The sequence below is a fragment of the Rhipicephalus microplus genome, chromosome X, assembly GCF_043290135.1.
Source record: "Rhipicephalus microplus isolate Deutch F79 chromosome X, USDA_Rmic, whole genome shotgun sequence".
In the NCBI taxonomy this organism is placed as follows: domain Eukaryota; kingdom Metazoa; phylum Arthropoda; class Arachnida; order Ixodida; family Ixodidae; genus Rhipicephalus; species Rhipicephalus microplus.
The window spans coordinates 452,875,498-452,896,841 of NC_134710.1; the positions used below are offsets into that span (position 1 = coordinate 452,875,498).

The 21,344-nt window shown below is 43.6% G+C and overlaps 1 protein-coding gene across 3 annotated transcripts in view; it reads left to right on the forward strand.

Moving 5' to 3' along the window:
• Positions 1–2,244: 2,244 nt before the first annotated feature.
• The window catches only part of LOC119160865 (uncharacterized), a 149,063-nt gene continuing 129,963 nt past the window's right edge, over positions 2,245–21,344 (forward strand). Inside the window, exons 1-3 of one of the 3 annotated variants that reach the window (XM_075880622.1) lie at positions 2,327–2,667; positions 6,147–6,246; positions 8,284–8,339. Coding sequence is in view for 1 of the 3 variants with exons in the window: in XM_075880624.1 (XP_075736739.1) it covers positions 8,315–8,339 (25 nt within the window). In the remaining 2 variants the exon portion in view is untranslated. Of the gene's footprint in view, positions 2,668–6,146; positions 6,247–8,283; positions 8,340–21,344 lie in introns of all 3 variants that reach the window. The other 2 variants (XM_075880624.1, XM_075880623.1) reach the window with 2 other exon arrangements.

The window sequence follows — 21,344 nt, forward strand, 5'->3', positions numbered from 1 at the left end:
TGGACCTTATGGAAAAGACTAGAAGTTGGCTGCTCTGATTAGTTAATTTCTAGCCAAAATGCCAGGCCACTTTTTTCGGGGGCACGATGTGTTGACAGAGACCCTGGGTGCGTGTAACTAACATTCGCTTTTTCATAGTTCCTCTTTAATATTGTGATATGAATGCTCTCGACGTGTTTTCGATATAGACATCACCGTCACGCACCATATAAAGTCCAAATCGTGTGTTCGAGCCGTGGGTAAATGAACGCGAGCGAGCACTACGAAAGCGCTGAAGCAGAGAGGAAGCAAGCCGACCCATCTCAGTCGCACGAAGGGCGCATGCGATAACATCACCCGCGTGCGAGGCATGTCATCGAATTATACTCAGGCAGAAAGGAAACGCCCTGTCTGTTTTGAGGAATGCCGGGGCCACGGGGAACAAGAGGGAAGCTGCCATATAACCAAATGGGAAGATAGCCACCAATTGAAACTTCAAAAAAGATTTTCTTCCATGAAACAAATTTGTAATAATAAAACATCAGATATCATGAAAACTGCCTAATTGCTTTCCAGTTTGATATAATTGTTATCTTTAATTAGACCACCACGTGGTGCAAATTGGCCTCAATGTGGACAGAAATGATGATTTTGGGAAATTTGTGATTTTTTTCTCCTAAATGTTTCCGACTTGAGGGGTGCAAAGGTAATTTTTTTGAAAAAAACACCTTCTATGCAGTAATTATAAATTTCTCAGATGTTCAATAAAAGAGCAGTACTGCACTGCAAAAACTGCAAACATAACTTCTTTCGGCTAAACTCTTGTAGTGTACGTGGCTATAAACTTGCACAAATAAAGATTAGCTTAACACACCTTGCACAGTCACCGTAACTTATTACATAAATAAACTTGGTATTGAAAGAGGAAGTGACACTTTAAAAAAATAAAAGTTTTTTCACGAACAACAGCCATACGACATTTGGATGAATTCAGGAAGCACTCACATGACCACAGTTTTTTTTTCCTGAAATATTCTAGTGATTAACGGCTTTAAATGCAGCAAATGAGCAGGATATTTCTTCGAATCGATTTGAAGTGGTCGCCAAAATAGCTGGTATGTTTGGCGTGGAATGAACCCGCTACAACCAGTACAAGCAGCGAGTAATGTTCCCGGCTCGGAGCTAAAGCATCAGTGCATTTGTGTAAAAAAAGATTAGGATGAAAGGAGAGGTGGAAAAAGGGAAGAGAAGAGTCTGAACACCTGCACCCTGCGTGCGCCTTGGAGAACATAATGGCAGGGTCATGTGCTGCCACCGCGCGATGACAATCTACCAAAAATACAACCAAATTACTCAAATATATGTGAACTTTGTTTAGAGGAACATGCGTGCCTTCTTAACAGAACTATCTCGTTTTCGTCAATTTTTTATAATTTTTATTCATTAGCTCTTTAAATGGCAGATTGTGAAATTTCTAGAGACCACAACCACACGGAGTACATCATAATGATAGAGGGGTGTTTTGACGCAAACATTTCTCGTTTTCTTCTTTCTTTTCGACGACTACACGCCACGCACATTACCTCCCCCCCTCCCATTTTTTGGCACGAACACACAGCAGCCACACTTGTTTGATATAATTGATAATGCGGCACAGCAGCATTGTCGTAAGCGGGTTGTTTTGCCAAAAAGAGCTTATAAACATTGGTGGTTCCATCTCATTATCATCACTGATATGTCGTTGAAACCAGTGTCGATGTAATGGTGTGTTCCACACGTTGTTATGAGCTTGCGGGAATTTTCGAATTATTGTGATTCCTCTGATGTGAAAATTCATAAGTCCTATCATCAAGCGTTTCAGGGTTGTTAGATTGCGCTTACAACACCAAATAAAAAGCCAAGTGCGTTGAAATTAACACAGCTGGTGCGGCATCGTTTTTTGATTCTCGGTAAGGAAGTTTTTTTCTGTTTTATTTGCTTCACAATAAAAAAGTGGGCGGAATTGCAGGCAAAAAAAAAAAGCGTATACGTGCTTTGCACAACTGAATGCATGAGTTCATTTCGTCAGTCAAACAGCGCGTACGTATAATTTCGTTATGTACTTATATTGTTTTTGCATGTGAAAGTTAACTACGACAGGCTCACCATTTCTACGAACTGTTTTATTCTCGAGTACACAGGATATTGTACTCTAGTGGAGGTGTAGCGAATACAGCGAGCTTATACCACAACCGCAAAGCGTGGTTTTAATATTGTTTCAACAAAAAACTCCTCCGAACATGGGGCTCTTCGCGGCACCAGAACACAGGCGCGTGCGCCGGCTCGCGATAACATCTCTACGACGTGGTCACGTGATGGATGTACGCGGCGCCAAGGGCGCCTCCAAGACGCGGCCTATGCAAGGTCGCGAATTCCTAGCACTCGCCAGCCAACATACACGCTTGACACGTCAGAACGTCTCGGTCGAGGACTCGTTAGAAACGACCATGTTCAGCGGCGATTTGCGACACCGAGACGTGTATTCGTTGTCTTATTCTGATCGGCTAACCTGTGGTTCCGTGAAGTCAGACAATATGCCAGCAGAAGTTTGCGCAACGTGTCGTTAACTTCGTTGCTTCGAGCCACAATTGTGTCGGAGCTTTCTCGCCAAGCGGACCAGCGAACAACTTTGGTGGATTTCGCTATCAAGTAAGTCCTTTCTTACGACCCTCGTGAATTTTCCCCGCCGTCGGCCTGTTCAACTGCCGACAAAATGCTCATGCCTTGAATGTTTACGCTGCTTTGAAGTCACACAGAGACCTACTCGAAAGCGGCTTTTTTTTCACGCACGGCTTCGGCGTATTTGCGAATTCTTTGCAACGGTGTCGCGTGCCACTGACTGTGAAATTGGTTACCGGGGGTTTAGCGGTGTGGCCTTGATAGCTGCTGTCAGGTGTCGTGTCACAGTACGCCTTGCGTTATAGTTGCCAAAAATTTTTCTACGTCCCAGGTGAGTGACCGACAAAACTGCGCATCCCATCCTTTTCGTTGCTGTTACGTTATCAGGCGACATGACCGAAGTTCAGTTGCCGTGTTCCGTGTAGATAAACAAGCCGCTTTGATTAGCAAGAGTGTGACAGCTGGGCTCTATCTGATTTCAGTAATTCACTTCTAAATATTAGCGCGGCATATTCTACCGGCAGCGTTTATTTTACCGCTTGCATGTCTTGTGCCGGCAGTAGTTGTTTAGTTACGTCCAGCTTGTTGTCCTTTTGGATTTCGCTATTTTCGCAGTGTCCGTTAGTGATTTTCTCGTCTCAGTTGGGCGCCAGTGACCTATGCTGTGGCGCATCGTGGCTCTCGCTATTTGGCTATAAGAAAAAAAGTGTATTAATAAAGAAGAAAACGGAAACACCATACGGAAGAGATCGCCGGATCGGAGCAACCCCGAGGGATGCACAGCGCGTTAGTACGGGTGCTGCCCAAGCTCATGGGGCGAAAAGGGACGAAGAAGCTGCTTTCGCTGTAACGGTTTGGCAATAGTGCCGGCAAATCAACTCCAAGCGGTATAGTCCCCGTTACCGGGGCTCTAGCGACTTATGTCTGCACCTTGCGCTCGCAAGTGTTTTGAAGAAAAGCAGCTCACTCGGTTTCTGAAACAAGGAGTTCAAAGTTCATTCAGCGGCTGCCGCCTTTAACTGCAGCTCAATAAAAGACTGTGAAGGTCTCTGAGATATCCCGTTGACATTGCTCTGAATGTTTGCAGTGATATCGCTGGCACTATTTCGTATAATGTAGTATGACTGTTGCTGGTAAACATGATGAAATACTATATTTTAAAAATATTTTGCCTTTATCTCGATACCAAGCATCAGAAAAAATTGACACGCGGAAAAATTAACAATAGAAAACGTACATGAAGCTGAAATATACTTATCTTTTTATTCAAACGCTTAGGTACTTAGCATTAGTCGCATGCCACTATTAAATGACTTCATTTGGTGCTGTCACTTGGAGTTGAAGCCAGCAGTGCTTGTTGGAATGGGTATATTTAAATTTGGCCAGCCCACTTTGCTATCTGTGCAACTTAAGTAAATTTTGTAAGCACCAGCTGGACAGCGAAGCGAGTGCAATACGTTGTCGTTTCACATTGGCCTAATAGTGCGCAAGTGTTAGTGAAATTCAGCCCTTTGCATACTTTTCATAGATGCACAGAATATATACTGTGAAATCCCAAGTGAGTGTTTCTGCCTTCTTTGAAGAATTTCAAATATGCGGCCGCTTGTCTCCTCTAAACATTTGCACTCATTTATACTGTTTACGCGCCAAACTAAAACGGCTTTTGCATGTGTGTGTACCTTATGAAGAACAATGCAGCTCTACCCCTTCTCCCTCTCTATCTCCAAAGGACGGAATGCTGCTGCCATACGGTGGGGTTGTTTAGTAACTTTTTATTTTTCAATTATGAATTGTCAGTGTATGCACTGCTTGGCTTTGTTGATTTATATTTTGCTATGTTCATCCGTGAAATATTCTGCAGCTTCTGTCAAAATTTATGTGTTCACTATAGAAAACATTCTGTACGTTCAATATGTACCATCAACAGCAAATATTTTCGGGACACGTAATGTTTGATGAATCTAAATTCTCACTTTGTCTAAGTATGTAATTTTAAAGCAGTATTCCATACTGCACTTCGCATTTCAACCTATGCAGTCACCAGGTAATTACAAGTGATAAGTACCGACGTAGCGGAAATTCGCATTTGTTGTGGAATCAACATATACCAAGCTTTTCCTGTTGATAGTACTTTCATGAATTTTTTCTGGCACTAGAGCCACCTGTTTTCTCCGCTTTTGCAGCTATATAGCTGGCATTTTATTTCTTTGCTGTTTTGTTTACTTAATACCTATTCAACCAGCGCATCTGAAACATTGCTTTGGGTGTACTTGCATTATTAAGTGTTTAATATTTTATTAGTCTTGGTCTTTTGCCTTTTGCTTTTTGGCAACCTAGCTGCTGTTTTCCGAGCAATCTGTAGATATTGATATTGACTCTACTAAGCTTTGGTTCATAAATAAATGCTGAACAGTTGCCGAGGTGCATAGCCTGCGCCACAGCAATCTAGATTCTAGGCTGGATGATATGTGGCTTCTTGCTAGTTGCGTGTTTTGCTATTACCTAGAGCACTTTTCATAGTCCTAAAATTTATCTTACGTTGCTTACAGCTATGCTACCATGTAAACAACTCCCGCAAAGAGTGGATTTGATCTTTAGGGCATCAGTTGCAATTTTGAAGGAGGCAAAAATGCTAGAGGCCTTGGTGCTTTTGAATTGACATTCACATTCAGAACCCCATTATTATTCTTACATCAGGTGAACAAAGTGGTAATTCTAGATTGTATACATCTTTCAAAGAGGAAAACTGAGCTGCTTAGTAGGTTGGTATTTATATTAAAAAGGCAGGGAATGCAAACAGGGACTTGAAAGAGTAGTCAAAACACCACAAACACCAACTGGAAAAAGTTGACATTAAGCTACAAACAAAACAAGGCAAGTGGAGATATCGATCAAGACGGCATGCCTGTTGATCTATGTGAGAGATAACTGCTCAGCATTTCATTTCTTTTTGAGTTATTCAATGGTCACACATGCACTACCACATGTCGCTATGCCAAGCCTCAACCATTAGATGCATTTCTTAATATCTGTGCTTGTACGAAACACCTTGATTCAAATTTTGGCATGCATTTACGTCGTGATATACAGATAGGTTTAATCATGGGCCTCTGTTTAACTGTCTTATATGTTCTGTTAGTCTGCCTTCTCATTGTTAGTTGACATTTGAAGTGTTCTGTCCCACGTGCGGACATGTTTGCAAGCCCAGTCTTTTCACCATGTTTGCGTATAATGCGTAAGGAAAATAGGTTATGGAGTGAGTGTTAAGAAGTTAAATTTATGTCTAGTGTAAAATGTTGTTTCTGTTTTCTTCTGTTAGACATCTTGCCTAACAATGACTGGGCATTATTTAGGAGCCTGCTAACGGGATAAGAGATATACATACATAAGACAGCAGCTAATAGCATGCTTTCGAGACTGCTACCTCATGAGGCCGAGAAAGTCAAGATGTTACATGGGGCATGCTAGAAAAAGTGAATTGTTTCTGATGTTCTTTGTTTTCTCGGCAGACATTCTACAAAAATCGGCCCAAAGGCGGACGGAAGACATTACAGATAGACACACAGAAGCCATCGGGCTGCCTCAGAAACTGTGACTGAGCCTTAACCTGTAAGGATTTGCGAGTTCATGGTCTTGTCATGTTAGTCTGTGAAGTGGTTTTTTGACCATTTGTAATATTTTTCAAAAGTGGTGCTTTGATGCCTCAATGTGGGAAGAAGTTATTCTAGCACTATTTTGAGGGTAAAACTTTCTAATACAGCAGAGGCTTTTGAAACCATGTACTCAATATTTGAGTTATGGGACAAAAATAACTGTGGCATGATTGTTGCTTCATGATTTTACCAGCCTTTGTTTCTTTGTCAGCAAAATTTTATGGCTATGGTATCGAAATAATTTTTGTTTCAATTTCTGCTTATGTTGGTTGTGAGGAAACATGGCAAAATGATACTCGCCCATGACCCGCAGGTCGCGGAATTGAGTCCAGGCTGCAGCGGCTGCATTTACGATAGAGGCGGAACTGTTGTACGAGGTCGAAATTTTTGAAGCCCTCCACTATGGCGTCTCTTATATTCATATGGTGGTTTTGGGACGTTAAACCCCACATATCAATCAAATCAAGCATGGTAAAATGCAGTGTTTTGTATATATTTTACAAGAGTGATTTTTTTTCTTGTAGAATAAAATTACATAGTTTGTTTTAAGGGCATATACCAAGAGTTAAGACACTTCTTACTCTAAATATTCAAGAGATTTTTACCCTGGGTTCTTTGGCTGATAAGACAGTCATTAAAGAATAAACGTAAAGGGTGGCCTATAAATTCAGTAGAAAGGCTTACTGTCCATATCTTAAAATTTTATTATACACTACATGACAGTTGTCTTATTATGGCAGAAGTTAAGACGATAATAGGGGGGGGGGGGCTTTGATTGAGTGCCAAATCATTAAGGAAAGTTTCTGGAGCCAATCAAGATTTTTCGAAATTCGGTTGATTTGAATGTTTGAACAAAAATCGTTTTTCAAGGTCGTAGCAGTAACCTTGATACGGTTTGCTGCTCTGGTAAATGGAAGTCCTCTTGTCGAATCGCTCATTTTAGCATCATGGACATAGCGTTATAAAAGTATTGAGCAGCAAGACCCCTGCTAAATGTCTTGTCCTCTGAGTTTTGCACCCGGTATCATTACAATAGACGCATTTGTTAAAGATGAGGATTTGTAATGAATGTGTTGAGATGTATACCTGATGAAATAAAAGACATATTGAACGAATGTTGCAGCTTGTTATTCTACAACAGAACTTTTCTTTACCAAAGCAGCAAACTGTATCAAAGTTGCTGCCAAAACCTAGACAAATTGTCTTATTCAAATATTCGCTCCAACAACACATTTAATTTAGCGATGACACTCATTCAAGCCCCATCTTCATGTTAACTCCTTCCGTAATGAAATCTACAACTGTCATGTAGTGTTTATAGGATTTACAAAGAAACTATATGTTCAGGCCGTGCATCTTAATTTATTGCTCACCATTTGTGTTGATGCAGTATACATCTTCTTCATCAGGCTAATACTTCCACCATGATGTTATGAATAAGACAACATGTACCCATCCAACACTCTGGTCGCGCAGTCGCAGAGTGTTGACTACGGTAACCACAACGAAGTCCTGAACCTCTTGTCTCACAATTTCTGTTTCTCGCTCCAAAGGTGCCGTTACAATATGTTGCCTGCCGCACGTAGGCCTTCGCAGTGGTCAACAGTATACTTTGTCTTGTGTAAGATTTCGTATAATAATGCAAAATGATTTTGTTTGCCCTACATAACTCTCCATGGTGCTAGTAGTTACAGAAATTGTAACTGCCACACTATGGTACTAATTAAACGGAATTCGTTATGCTAGTCTTTGAATTCTTATGCAGTTAGAATATAGTGCGTTTAACGTTGAGTTCTTGTCTACTATAGCAATAGGTCTTCGTAGCATCCTGCTGCTTGTTCTGCATGTGATTTGTTCTTGTCCAGAAGTACCGTCTGTTTTTGTGATTCATGAAATAGGGGTGTGTAGAAGTGATGTATGTAGTAGTCAACATAGTGGTTTGAACTCGGAACATTACTGTTGCTATAATAGTTTTTTTGTACTTCCTTTTCAGACATAAAGAAAGGAGCCAAGCAGAGCTGTTCATGGGCCATGCACACAGTTTCATAAGTGGGCTTTCAGAACTTTTGACAATTATGTTTCTGAATACATCTGCCAAAGTTGTGTTTAAAGAAGCGTGTAGTAGTGCATTTCATTACTCATTTGACATGCTGCAGCAGGTATAACTCACACACTTGCAAGATAACGCAGCAGAGTGCATACATATAAACTACCCCCCCATACACACTAGATTTGTGGATGAACTGTGAATTGTTTACTCTGACCTTTCACAACAATTATTAAAAAATGACATAAAGCTTTGCCATCTATGCAAGTAGCGTTCTCCCTATGAGTTAGAAATAAGTGTGCAAAGTTCAACCAGTCTACTGGTCACATATTTTCTTGTAAACATTTATAAATAGAAGGCCGGGGTTGTTGGAAGCTGATAGCGACTGCACAAGGTTTCTGTTTTCTCACATTTGCACATGAAGTGGCATAGTCAAATTGCTCAGGCAGCTGCTATGTATTGTTCACTCAACAAGGTTTAAGCTCTGTGTCAGAACATGTTGCATGAAAAACTTAAGCAACGTCCTCTTTACGTTCTTCAAGTTTTGTTGACCACTTTTCATTTGTTTTTTGCCCACGGAAGTTGTGTCGCAATTTTCGCTTTATATTTCATTGATGACCTCACTCAAATCTTCAGTGCTTTTCGGTATAGCTTGGGATATACGTTCACAAACCACACACCTGTGCATGATCGGAGGAAAGTCTTCTACAAAGTACACTGGGGTATTGCAACGCTACTCCTATTGGCAAAATGGGCAGAAAGAGTTCAGAGGTTTAAAGACTGCAAAGCGGGGATGCTGCTATTGCCACCAGGGCAGCTTGTTCCAAGACTGAGTTTAACTACTGGACAACAAGGCGTAGCTTCTATATAAACAGTGCTTAAATCTGGCTTGGACACAGATAGGGGGGTGGGGACTTAGAATATTACTTAATTTGTTGTCAACCATTAACTTCCAAGAGCAACATGTTCACTAGGATGTATATTGCTAAAGAAATGCTAAACCTTCACTGACTTGTTACTAACAATGCTGGAACTGCCACCTGCTTAGGTCAGAACACTTCTATGCAACTTTACTAATTGCAAGTCCAAGTAAACTTTTTACACTCATTATTTCACACGTAGTTTAGAACATCGTTGCATGTACAGATTGGCTCAACAAAAAGAAATCTGCAAAATGGGGAAAGGGAGGATGTAATGTGAATTTAGCCCGGGTAAATTTTTGGCCTTGTTGGTGTAACATTTGCATAAAGTTCAGCGTAGCACTTGAAATCACAAGGATGGGACAGGCTTGTGTATGTTCTGCCTCTCCCATCTTCATCATTTAAGTGCCGCGATTAGATCTATAAAGATGTCATGTTCTCTATGTGCCTTTGTTTGCTGTGCACTCCAATCTTGTGTTCTTTGTGTGGAGTTCAGTTCAACTGGACTCCTGTTCAATTTGGTGTTATGTACATAATAAACAGGTACTTTAGGGAGCTAGCCATGAATGACTGCATTGATTCCACAAAAATCATGCTACCTATGCAAAACATATAGTACGTTGTAATGATTCTATGAACCTTGTGTTCACTTGCAAATGAAGGTGTGCCCAAAAACTAAATTAACAACGTGTCCAGCCAACAAAACTCTCCGTCAAGCAACACAAATACCTCACATTCACAGGCACGAAGAACATAAATGAATTCCTCCATTTCTATATTTTGCAAGCAGGCTGCATAGCACAGCTGTGGTGCGGCATGCTGTTGTGCGGAACAATACAGGAGACTGTTTTGCAGAACAATACAGCAGACTTTTGTGTGGAACAATGCAAACATTTTTGTATTAGTTGGAATAACGTATAGAATACGTAAGAACGCTTTGTTCGAAGGAAATTGTGGTATTTTCGTCACGAAATATTATCTGTGGCCTTAGTGGTGCAACGGGTTCTTTGGTAACTGTGCTTAAGGATGACTTCCGTGAAGAGGCTATGTCCTAAGGAGATAGTTGTATTCTTGCTCACGGAATTGCTTGGCACCGCTATACCTTCAGCGTTCTCCGTGAAGGAGTGTCCTCATTTTTTACAGTGTTGCAAATCTCCTTACCAAGTAACAAGCGTAGATTCAAGAAAAAGCGTAGAAGTTTAAGAAATCTGTGCACAAAAATACCACGATTCCCAACAAACCGTGTTTGGCCATTTAGCCCTGTAATAATTTCATTCCCACATTGCAAACAGAAATTTATGCAGCAAAGAGTAGGGCAAGGTCTGGTCATTGGCCCTGAAGGCAGACTTTTTAACAAGGCTTTGATTTATTAATTAGCAACAAGTATTGAATTGCTAACAAAGAACGAATACACTATATTTACGAGCTGATATGGGTGTTTAAGCAGCCCGAGACAACATGCTGCTTCGAGTGATGCTTCGACACCATTACGAAAGGTTATTTCAAGAGTGCGTGTTTTGGCAATGACAATACCTGCAATTCGTGGCATTTTGAATATTTCGCCAAAGACCTCCGCCATTCAAGCTTTAGATCCGAGAATAAAATCAGTGCCTGCTTCTTATGAGAGGCCCACCAGCAAGTGAATCAGTTATATTATCAAAACAAGAAATCTGTTTAAATGATAAAGTGTAATCTTGCATGGCGAATGTTTTACATATATATATATATATATATATATATGCAATCTTTCAAATAAATTTGAAGTTAGTCCACCGGGTATCCCGTTCCTTTCTGTGTGTTTTCAATTTTGCGCTACCTAACTAATATTAGGTTACGAATCGTCCATCTTTTAGTTTTACACAGAGATATTGCTGTGACTGCAGCTAAGGGTGCGCACAGGGGCTAATGGCAGAACGCCACCCGGCCGCCGCCAGAGATGACGAAGCAGTCAAGTGCTGGAAGTGTTCACAAAGCTCACGCTGTCAAGCTCGCGTAAGGGAATACGGTGTTGCGGCGCGAAAGGCGATGAATAACTCCGTTGCAGTAACAGCCAGCTCCGTAAAAGCGTGAAGACAAAGCAAACGCATTTCAACTTAGCAGTAGAGACGCCTCTGATGTTTAACTGCATCCCAATTGTCTGTACCAGACAGAACAAGCGACACAAGTATTGCACGTTACAAACCTGACTGCCAGCGTGCGTCCTGGTGGCGGCAAACATCAAGGCTTTTTGGTTTTCCCGAAAAAGAAAACAGATTTTCGTGCTTTAGGAGAAGTGGACGATGGTCACAGGTGCACGCAGAAAACGGTCGATTGCAAAAAATTATGCCTCCATTCACGGCAAGGCCTACTGGCAACGCGTTGTCGAATGTCTCTCTGTAATATTAGTTCGATGAGCTTGTAAAATTAGAACAAGGCCATATAATTATCACGGAACATTGTGTTTTTCGCTCACAGACATTCCGTTTATGAAGTACAAAAGCTATTGTTTTTTGTATGCAAAGCTGCCATTATCTACTTACAGAAAGACCGTGTTGTTGCTAGACATTTCGTTAAGGAAACGGAAGCCATTGTTTTCTGTAAACAATGCTGCCATCACCTACTCGCAGGAAAACCTTTCGTTACGAAGCGTTTCATCCTTATTCTTTAAAGTGCTATTTATATTCATGTTTTTTTGGGCAAATGGTTGATTTTTACTAATTTTATTTGTTTATTGGTTAGTACTGCAACCATCAAAGAGGGTTTCAGCAGAGTGGAATGCATAAGTAGGGATAATGAGATACAGAAAACGTGTGAAAAAGAAATTGCACTACATTCATGACCTTGAAAGATATTGATATATTTCCCACAACTCTAACTTTTCAATTCATAGGCAAACTTTGAATTGAGGGCACCACAGCAGATGTCTCATAAGGACACTCTAATGTTCCCTATAAAAAAACAGTGTTTCCAGTATCTCCCAGCGCGTTTCAGCGCACTGGGTGACGCTTGAAACGCGTTACAGTGTGTCCGAGTGTACTAAAGCACGCTGAGAGGCACTGGGACACACTGTACAGCGGGGCCAGTGCCACCCAGTGCACTGAAACGCACTGGACCACACTGTACAGCGTAGCCCAGTGTCCTAAAGCGCGCTGCAATGCACTGGAACACCCTGTACAGCATGGCCAGTGTCGCGCAGTGCGCTGAAACACAATGTATCACACTGTACATCGTAGGCCAGTGTGCCAAAGCATGCTAAGAGGCACTGCTCACGCTGTACAGTGGCTACTGCACACTGATCATCTTAGCGGCACATTGGCAGAAACTAGGTGCGATCGGTGCACTTTCTGTAAGACTTCATATTGAATCGCGTCATGTCGAGTGTAAAATTTACCAAATATGATGGTATTCCAATCTACGTGCTACACATACCTGTGGAAATGGATGCGAGTACGCTAAGAATTCATATGTTGATCGCGCGGGTCAGAGGTGCTGCCAGTATTTTGCTGGGGGGGAGGGGGGAGAGGTACTAACTAAAACTTTTTTCCTGCAGCAGGGCAGGGAGCACTGAACCTATGCGTCGTGTTTTACCCATGACTTGAGGGGCAAAGGAGGAGCATGCAAGAATTTCTGGAAAAAAAGTTCTAGCCCACTAACCGATGCCCCCCTAAGCGCGGGTGCGATTTCCTTGAATTTTGATTGAGTTTGGTCAATGTATTTCATAACCGGCATCAATAGAACTGAGAATTCGCAACATAAAATGACAGTAACATCAGTCTGATAATCATGACCGACCTACCCTAGCAGTGAGTTGTTGCGGCTCGTACCGTAGAAAGCCGCATGTCCCCGGCAGCAGTTATCCAGTTTAAGGCCCGGTCTTGGTTTGTGTAACCTCCGATTTGTGTATTCGAAGGTGAAATTGTGACTATTCATAGGTCAGTTATGATCAAAACTACATTGTAACGATTATTAGACCCTTTCTAACTAAATATCTACAATCTTTCCAGAAACCGTGGCACAAAAAAATTGGCCCTAAGCCTTGTGGTCGTTTCGGCTAGAGTGAACGGCTGCGGCTGTCGTTCGCGGAACGTAAACGAGGAGGACACAAAGTATCGAAGGACGAAATCTACAGTGTTCAGCGAGCAGTTCAGATGAACGCTGTTTATACACAGGTATGACTAACCGCATAGCGAGCCACAACAATTGCCGTAACACATCTGCAGCTTCGCTAACAAGCTTTGCAGGAAAACGTGCCAGATGGTTGTGATCCAAGGCAACTAGCAAAGAATGAGCTAACAATCGGTATATTGGCGCGAGCACGAAGAGACGATACACTGAGTATGTAAACGACAAGTTCAAAATATTGGATACCTGAAGTACTTTTCAGGTGAAGAAAAATAAAGGTGTTCTTGTGGTTGAGGCGTGGAGTAGTCGGCAGCGTTTCAGGCTCAGAACACGTGATGTTTTAAGGGCATAAGTTCGACGCCGGCTCAGTCTTTTTTAAATTTTTTCCTTTTTTATTTTTTCACTGCGTGCTTTTTTCAGCCTTAATTACGATGTGCGCAGAACTACAAACTCTAAACACAATTTAAAATCCAGATTTTGGCCGATATTGGGTGTCCCATTGTGTAGCGCCAGCGTGCCGTGAGGCATGGATGGTTGGATGGATGGATAGATGGATATGGCTGTACCCTTTAGATCGGGCGGTGGCTAGAGCTACCAAGCCGTAATACCTAATGAACCAAAAACTAGATTCATTTTGTTTCCTTTAGGTAGTGAGGTTGAGGATTCGTACTTCGCTCTGAAAGGTTCAATTTTCACTCATGCCTTGACTTTAGCCACCAATCAGATAACCTCCTTCTAGTTATTTCTACCCGCTTACAGTCTATTTTGCCCTCCATGTCCCTAAACCCCAGGGCTTTGAAGAACTCTGCACCATCATCCTGAGCTATAGGGTGAATCCCTTCACAAAACATTATCAAGTGTTCGGCAGTTTCTTCTTTCTCTCCACATGTACTGCATACTGTGTCTACCCCTTCTTATTTGGCCCGATATGTCTTGGTTCGCAAAACTCCTGTCCTGGCCTGAAACAGTAGAAAACTACCCCGAGTATTATCATAGATCCTTTCTTTGGCAATTTCCTGCTTAAAAGTTTGATAGATCTCTAGTGCGGACTTCTTGATGATGCCGATTCTCCACATGTCGGTCTCAGCTTCCTTCACCTTCTTCTTGACCGATAATGTTTTTTGGTTTGACCCCCTGCTGTTCTCTAAGTATTTACCAGTCAATTTTCTGGTTCGCTTCCTCCATTCTGAATCGACATTCTTCATGTACAAGAACCTGAAAACCTTCCTTGCCCAATGCTCCTCCCACATTTCTCTCAATCGCTTCTCAAATTTTATCTTGCTGCTAGCTTCCCTGCCCTCAAATGATGTCCATGCCATATCACATTGTACTCTCTGATTTGGTACATTCCCGTGAGCTCATAAGGCAAGCCTAGCTATTCCACGTTGCTTAATTTCTAATGTTGTTTGAACTTCTGGTCTCATGCACAAGACTTCATTGCCGAACGTCAGACCAGGAACCATGACCCCTTTCCATATTCTTCTCACAACATCATACCTAATGTAATTCCACAGTACCCTATTTTTCATTATTGCTGCATTCCTGTTACCTTTAGTCGTGATGTATGTTTCATGTTCCCTTAGGTACTTGGCCCCATTGCTTATTCATACGCCCAGATGTTTGTATTTATCTGTTATCTCTAGCGTGACCTCCTGTATTCTAAGCTCACTACCTTCATTGTCATTAAAAATCATGACTGCTAATTTTTACTTACTGAATCTAAAATCTAACCTATCTACTTCATTTCCGCAGATGTCCATCAATCTCTGCAAATCTTCCTTGTTGTCGGCCATTAGCACTATATCATCTGCATTCATCAATGCTGGTAGTGCCTGCTCAATGAGTTTTCTTTGACGAAAGAGAGGTTGAAGCGCAGTCCGCTTCCCTCTAATTTGGACTCTAATCCTGGTAGGTACGTCATGAATAATAAGGGTGGCAGGAGACACCCCAGCCTAAGCCCCCGTTTTACCTCTGAAGGCTCGGATACCTGTTTTTTCCACTTTATAACTATGTTGTTACCTTTATAAATATACTTTAAAGATTAGTGACTACATCTTCCACGCCTAGTGTGTCCAGTATTCCCCACAATTCCTCATGAACCACGTTATCGTACGCTTACTTGATATCCAAAATTGCTAGCCCCAGGAGCCTGTGTTCCCTTTTCTGCTATTTCGATGCACTGCGTCAGTGAGAACAGATTGTTTACAACCGCCTGTGTTTCCGAAACCCATTCTGCAGTTCCCCCAGCACACCCTCATCCTCTATTCATGCCTGCAGTCTTTCCTTTAAAATCTGCATCGCCAGCCTGTTGACCACTGATGTCACTGTTATAGGAGAGTAGGTGTTTATGTCAGCTTTGTCCCAGTTTCTTTTATTGACTATGCTCATCCTGCTAAGTTTCCGTCCATCGGGGACTTCACCATCGATTATTATTTTGCCTACTGCCTCTCTCAAAGCCTGCTTACACTTCGGACCTAAGGTCTTTATCAGCATAATTGGATTGCCATCTGGCCTTGTTGATGTACTACTAGGAACCCTCTTCTCAGCCCTTTCCCACTTTCGTTGTGAAAATGGAGCCATTGCACCACTTCATTCATCCTTGTCTATTGTGGTGCATAAAGCAACTCTTTGTTGAAAATTTTCTGTCACCCTTGTTATTATCTATTCAATAGCTTTGTCCCCTTCTAGTCTAGCACCTTGAGCAGTAGGTATAAACCTCTGCTCTATGCTCGTCTCACCTTTTAGGGAGTTTATATGGTTCCAAAAGTTTGCAGCGGCCTTTCTATCTCTTTATGTCTTTCTGCCAGCCACTGAGCTCACTTTCTTCTAATCTTTTCATTGATCAGGGGGGATGCATCCCTTCTACAGCTTAGAAAGATTTCCCATTTTCGTTCAACATCATCTGTCAGTTCACCCTGCTTCTTAGCATGTCTGTGTTCTTTAGAGGCTTCCTGACGTTTTGCTATGGCTCTCTTAACTTTCTCATCCCACCAACGTTTGGCTTTGTGTCTTCTTTTCCGGGGTGACTTGTCAAGTGCCTTATCAAGCTCTAGCTCAAACAGTCTAATTAGATTCGTGTGTGTCAACACTGTTTTATTATCCTCAGTGATTACATTCTCAATTTATTTAGTGGCTATTTCAGTTTGTCTTTCTGAATAAAAATTTCTCTGCAGCTGCTCATCTCGTCTCCTTCCCACTTTCACTGCTTTTCCAAAACTTAGCTTGATACGTTTGTGATCACTACCCAGACTTCTGGAGCCACCTTCAACTATGTGCATTCCCTTGAGCTAATCACACGTCCTATGTGACATTAGTGCGTAATCTATCGTCGACTGCAACCTTCCTACCTCCCATGTTGTTTGCCCTTCAGACTTCTCAGTACTGTTGCAAATGATCAAATCAAGCCTTTCGCACATATCCATGATCATTTTGCCTGTCGGGTCGGTATACCTATCTATATCTTCTATGTGCGCATTCATATCTTCTAATATAATTCTCTCGCACTCTCCTCCTAACTCCCGAATGTCATTTGATATACACTCTATCATTGCCTGGTTTTCCTCTGTGGCCTTTGCTCCCGTTCACAAGTGCACAAAACCAAAGTGTCAATTCCCTGCCACTTTACCTTTCAGCCATAAATGTTCCTTGCACTCCTGCTTGACCTTTTGCCAGTCTGTTTTTTTAAGAATGAATGCCCCAACACCACCCCTCTTTCTTCTGCTTTGTGTTCTATTACAATATTTCCACGCGTAGTCTGCATTGTTAGGAGGTTGTTAACATGTCCCTGAGATGTGTTTCTACAAAACCGTATACGATCGGCCTCTTCTCCCTTAGCTGTTCTTCTACCTCTTCCCACTTCAGCCTGTTCCTACCACCCTGCATGATAATATTGCCACAGAAAATTACCGCTGCTTCGCGCAACGCGGACGTTGGGAACCAGAGAAACACTAACGGCACGACTACGAGCGACGAAGTCAGCCGCAATGCACGAGCTGGCCCTGCATGCGCCCGGGACTCCCCCGAACAGCCAACGCGCGTGAAGAAGAAGAGAACGAGGGTGCTCGAGCCAGGGGCTCACAAGGACTACCGCCCTTGGATCTTCTTGATTGCTGTGCGTCGTTCACATTGGGCACAAGTTCGCCCTTAATAAACCGTGTAAATAGAACTTCGTTGTTGTGAGGCTGCTACATTCGTTACATTTTCTGGTGGAGGCACTGGGTATATGATTCCAACCCCCACGAGAGAGCTAAGTCCAAGCCCTGACCATCCGCAAGCCGTGGAGCTTACGCCGGTGCACCAACGGATTAGTAGCCGTATTCGAGGGGATTCACCAGAACTTGGACCACTTCCCCCTCTGCCAAGGGCATCAGCGACCGAAACGAGAAACGCCACCTCCATGACCAGCCAAGTTGCACCATCACAGCTCATTGTCAGCCAACTCATCATACCAAAGGTGTTCCTGGTGACCTGTTCGAGGACGCCGAAGACTGGCTGGATCATTTCGAGAGGGTGGCGAATATAAACCAATAACGAAGCAGGCAAACTGCGCAACGTATACGTCTCTTTAGAAGATGCAGCGCGAGTGTGGTACGAAAACCACGACGCATCTTTGGCGTCCTGGGAAACGTTCCGGCAGCAGCTTCTGTGTACATTTGGCAACAATGATTGCCGGGAAAAGGCAGAAGCAGCTTTTCGTGCACGGAATCAACGCACAAATGAGACTGTCGCTATGTACATAGAAGACATGTCCCGCCTGTTCAAGCGAGCTGATCCCAACATGACTGAAGACAGGAAGGTGCGTCATCTCATTCATGCATGGGGTAAAACAAGTGCTGTTCACGCGACTCCTTCGCGATCCGCCGCGCACTGTTGCTGAGTTTCAGTCGGAAGCAACAACAATAGAAACGAAGCTGCAGCAGAGAGCCCGGCAATACAATCGCGACGTAGCCTGTACATCAGCAGGGGTCTTCTCGGCAAACGTTGTCGATAATCTTGACACTCTGCGGGAGCTCATCCGGTCAGTTGTCAGGGAGGAACTACGCAAGCTGCAACCACCCGCTTCACCGGAACTGTCTATTGCGGATGTTGTGCGAGAAAAAAATTGGCAGGCCATACAGGAGCCGCAAAGAGATGCACCACTGGCACGACGCGCGGTAACTTATTCTGAGGTGCTCAGGCGGCCTGCTGTTCACTGTGCGCCTATCGAGACACCTGGTACTTACTACGCACCGACAACACGTAGCCCACGCCATATCGTAGAGGCAACTTGCAGCGCACCTCTTCCGACAGAGACAAGACCTCGGAAAAGCAATGTATGGCGAGATGCGGAACGTAGGCCCCTGTGCTTCTACTGTGGAGAGGCTGGCCATCTTTACTAGTTTTGCCGATATCGTCAAGCTAGTCTTCGAGGATTTGCGGTCAACGCACCGTGTCCGCGAAACGGCGAAAGGCCGGCCGACATCGAGGAAAACCTGTGCTCACGTCAGAGCTTCGACCTGCCTCGTCGTCACCAACCGCGGTCACCATCCCCTCTACGCCAGCACTCGCCAAGCCCACGTTTCTTTCCAAACGCATCTATCCATCGTTCGCCTAGTCCGAACCCGGGAAACTGAAGTGGGCGACCTGTGGAGGCGAGGTCGCTGGTGATTCTAAATACGAAGATCCTCCACTGCGACACCAGCGTGATGACGACGATGACTGTCTCCTGGTAAAGAAGTGCAGTAATCAGAAGATAACTACAGACTTGCCGTTGGTAATTGACGGGCTAGAGCTCATGGCTTTAATCGCTACCGGTGCGGATTAGTCTGTGATAAGCTACGATTTAGAGAAGCGCCTCAGGAAAGTTCTGACCAAATTAAGTGGACCTCAAGTACGTACGGCAGGCTGTCACCTCATTACGCCTCTCGGCAGATGTGCCGCAAGATTTGAGATACGAGGTTTCACTTACGTTGGTGACTGTTGTCCTGCCCGTATGTTCGAGAGAAGTTATACTCGCAATGTGTTTTCTGCAAGCAAATTGTGCCAATAATAATCTGCAGAGGTCCAGCGTATCATTTTTGACGGAACAAGCTATAAAGGTATCTCGAGCAGACGAGCAATACACCACTCCACTGCGCATCGTCGATGATGATGTGACTGTACCGCCGCCGAGCAGTATCATGGTTCTAGTCAGAAATAATACGTTTGGTTGATTGATTGATTTGTGGGGTTGAACGTCCCAAAACCACCATATGATTATGAGAGACGCCGTAGTGGAGGTCTCCGGAAATTTCGACCACTGGAGTTCTTTAACGTGCACCCAAATCTGATCACACGGGCCTACAACATTTCCGTCTCCATCGGAAATGCAGCCGCCGCAGCCGGAATTCGATCCCCCGACCTGCGGGTCCGCAGCCGAGTACCTTAGCCAGTAGACCACCGCGGCGGGGCAATGATACGTTTGGTGACTACGAAGGTGTGGCAGACAGCAACATGCATGTTTTTCTTAAAAGAGGTGTTTGTGTGGTACGAGGGATTATCCATCTACGAAACGGATACGCAGACGTCCTCCGGACAAATTTTGGGAACGAATTCCAGCACATCGCAAAGAGTACAGCCATAGCCTTTCTTCATGAGGTTTGTGACGCCACAAATTTATGCAGCCTTGAAACAACGTCAACGAATATGAAACCAACATCTGATGTCTGCGACGTAATATCCGTAAATCCCAATCTTTCAGTAATTTAACGTCAACAGCTATACGACCTTGTACGGGAATTTGGCAGCTGTTTTTCCAATAGTTCAAACGTAGAACGCATAACCATTGCAAAACACAGGATCGTAACAGGCGAGACAACCAGGCCGGTACGCCAGCACCCGTACGGTGTTTCACCAAAAGAAAGGGAAGTCATCAAGAATCAAGTACAGGAGATGCTTGAAAATCATGTTATTCAACCTTCTAGCAGTCCGTGGGCATCTCCTGTAGTACTTGTCAAGAAGAAGGATAACACGCTAAGGTTTTGCGTCGACTACCGGAAACTAAATGATGTGACTAAACGGGATGTATATCCCCTCTCGCGTATTGACGACACATTAGACAGACTTCGGTGTGCCAAGTTCTTTTCATCACTAGATCTGAAAAGTGGATAATGGCAGATCGAAGTTGATGAACGTGATCGCGAGAAGACTGCTTTTGTTACCCCGGACGGACTCTATGAATTCAAAGCTCTCCCTTTTGGTCTCTGTTGTGCGCCGGCAACGTTCCCACGCATGATGGACACTGTACTTTTCGGATTGAAGTGGCAGTGTTGCTTAGTGTACCTTGACGACGTGGTCATTTTCGCCGCTAATTTCAAGGAGCATATCAAGCGCTTGCGAACAGTGTTAGAAGATATCCGTTCGGCAGATTTAACCATCAAGCCAGAGAAGTGCCAATTCGGTTCCGAAGAGCTTCGATTCCTTGGGCACGTTGTCAGCGCCCACGGTGTGCGCCCTGATCCCGAAAAGACAGCCGCCGTTGCAACGTTCTCGGTGCCAGCAGACAAAAAGTTAGTACAGAGATTCCTAGGTATCTGTGCTTTCTACCGACGATTTGTCAGAAGTTTCTCGCGTTTTGCAGAACCCTTGACGAAACTTACGAGAGAAGATGTACCTTTCCAGTGGGAAACAGAGCAACAAAGCGCCTTCAACGAATTAAGAAACCGGTTGCAAGAGCCCCCAATCCTTTCTCGTTTCGATGAAACAGCTGACACGGAAATACACACAGACGCCAGCAACATAGGCCTAGGATGCATCCTAATACAGTGGCATAATGGCGAAGAAAAGGTGAGAGCATACGCCAGCCGGACTCTAACAAAGGCGCAGACCAATTATTCCGCCACAGAGAAAGAATACCTTGCCGTCATCTGTGCCATCAGTAAGTTTCGGCCTTACTTGTATGGTAGACCATTCAAGGCAGTCAGCGATCACCTTGCCCTTTGCTGGCTCGCCAACCTCAAGGACCCGTCC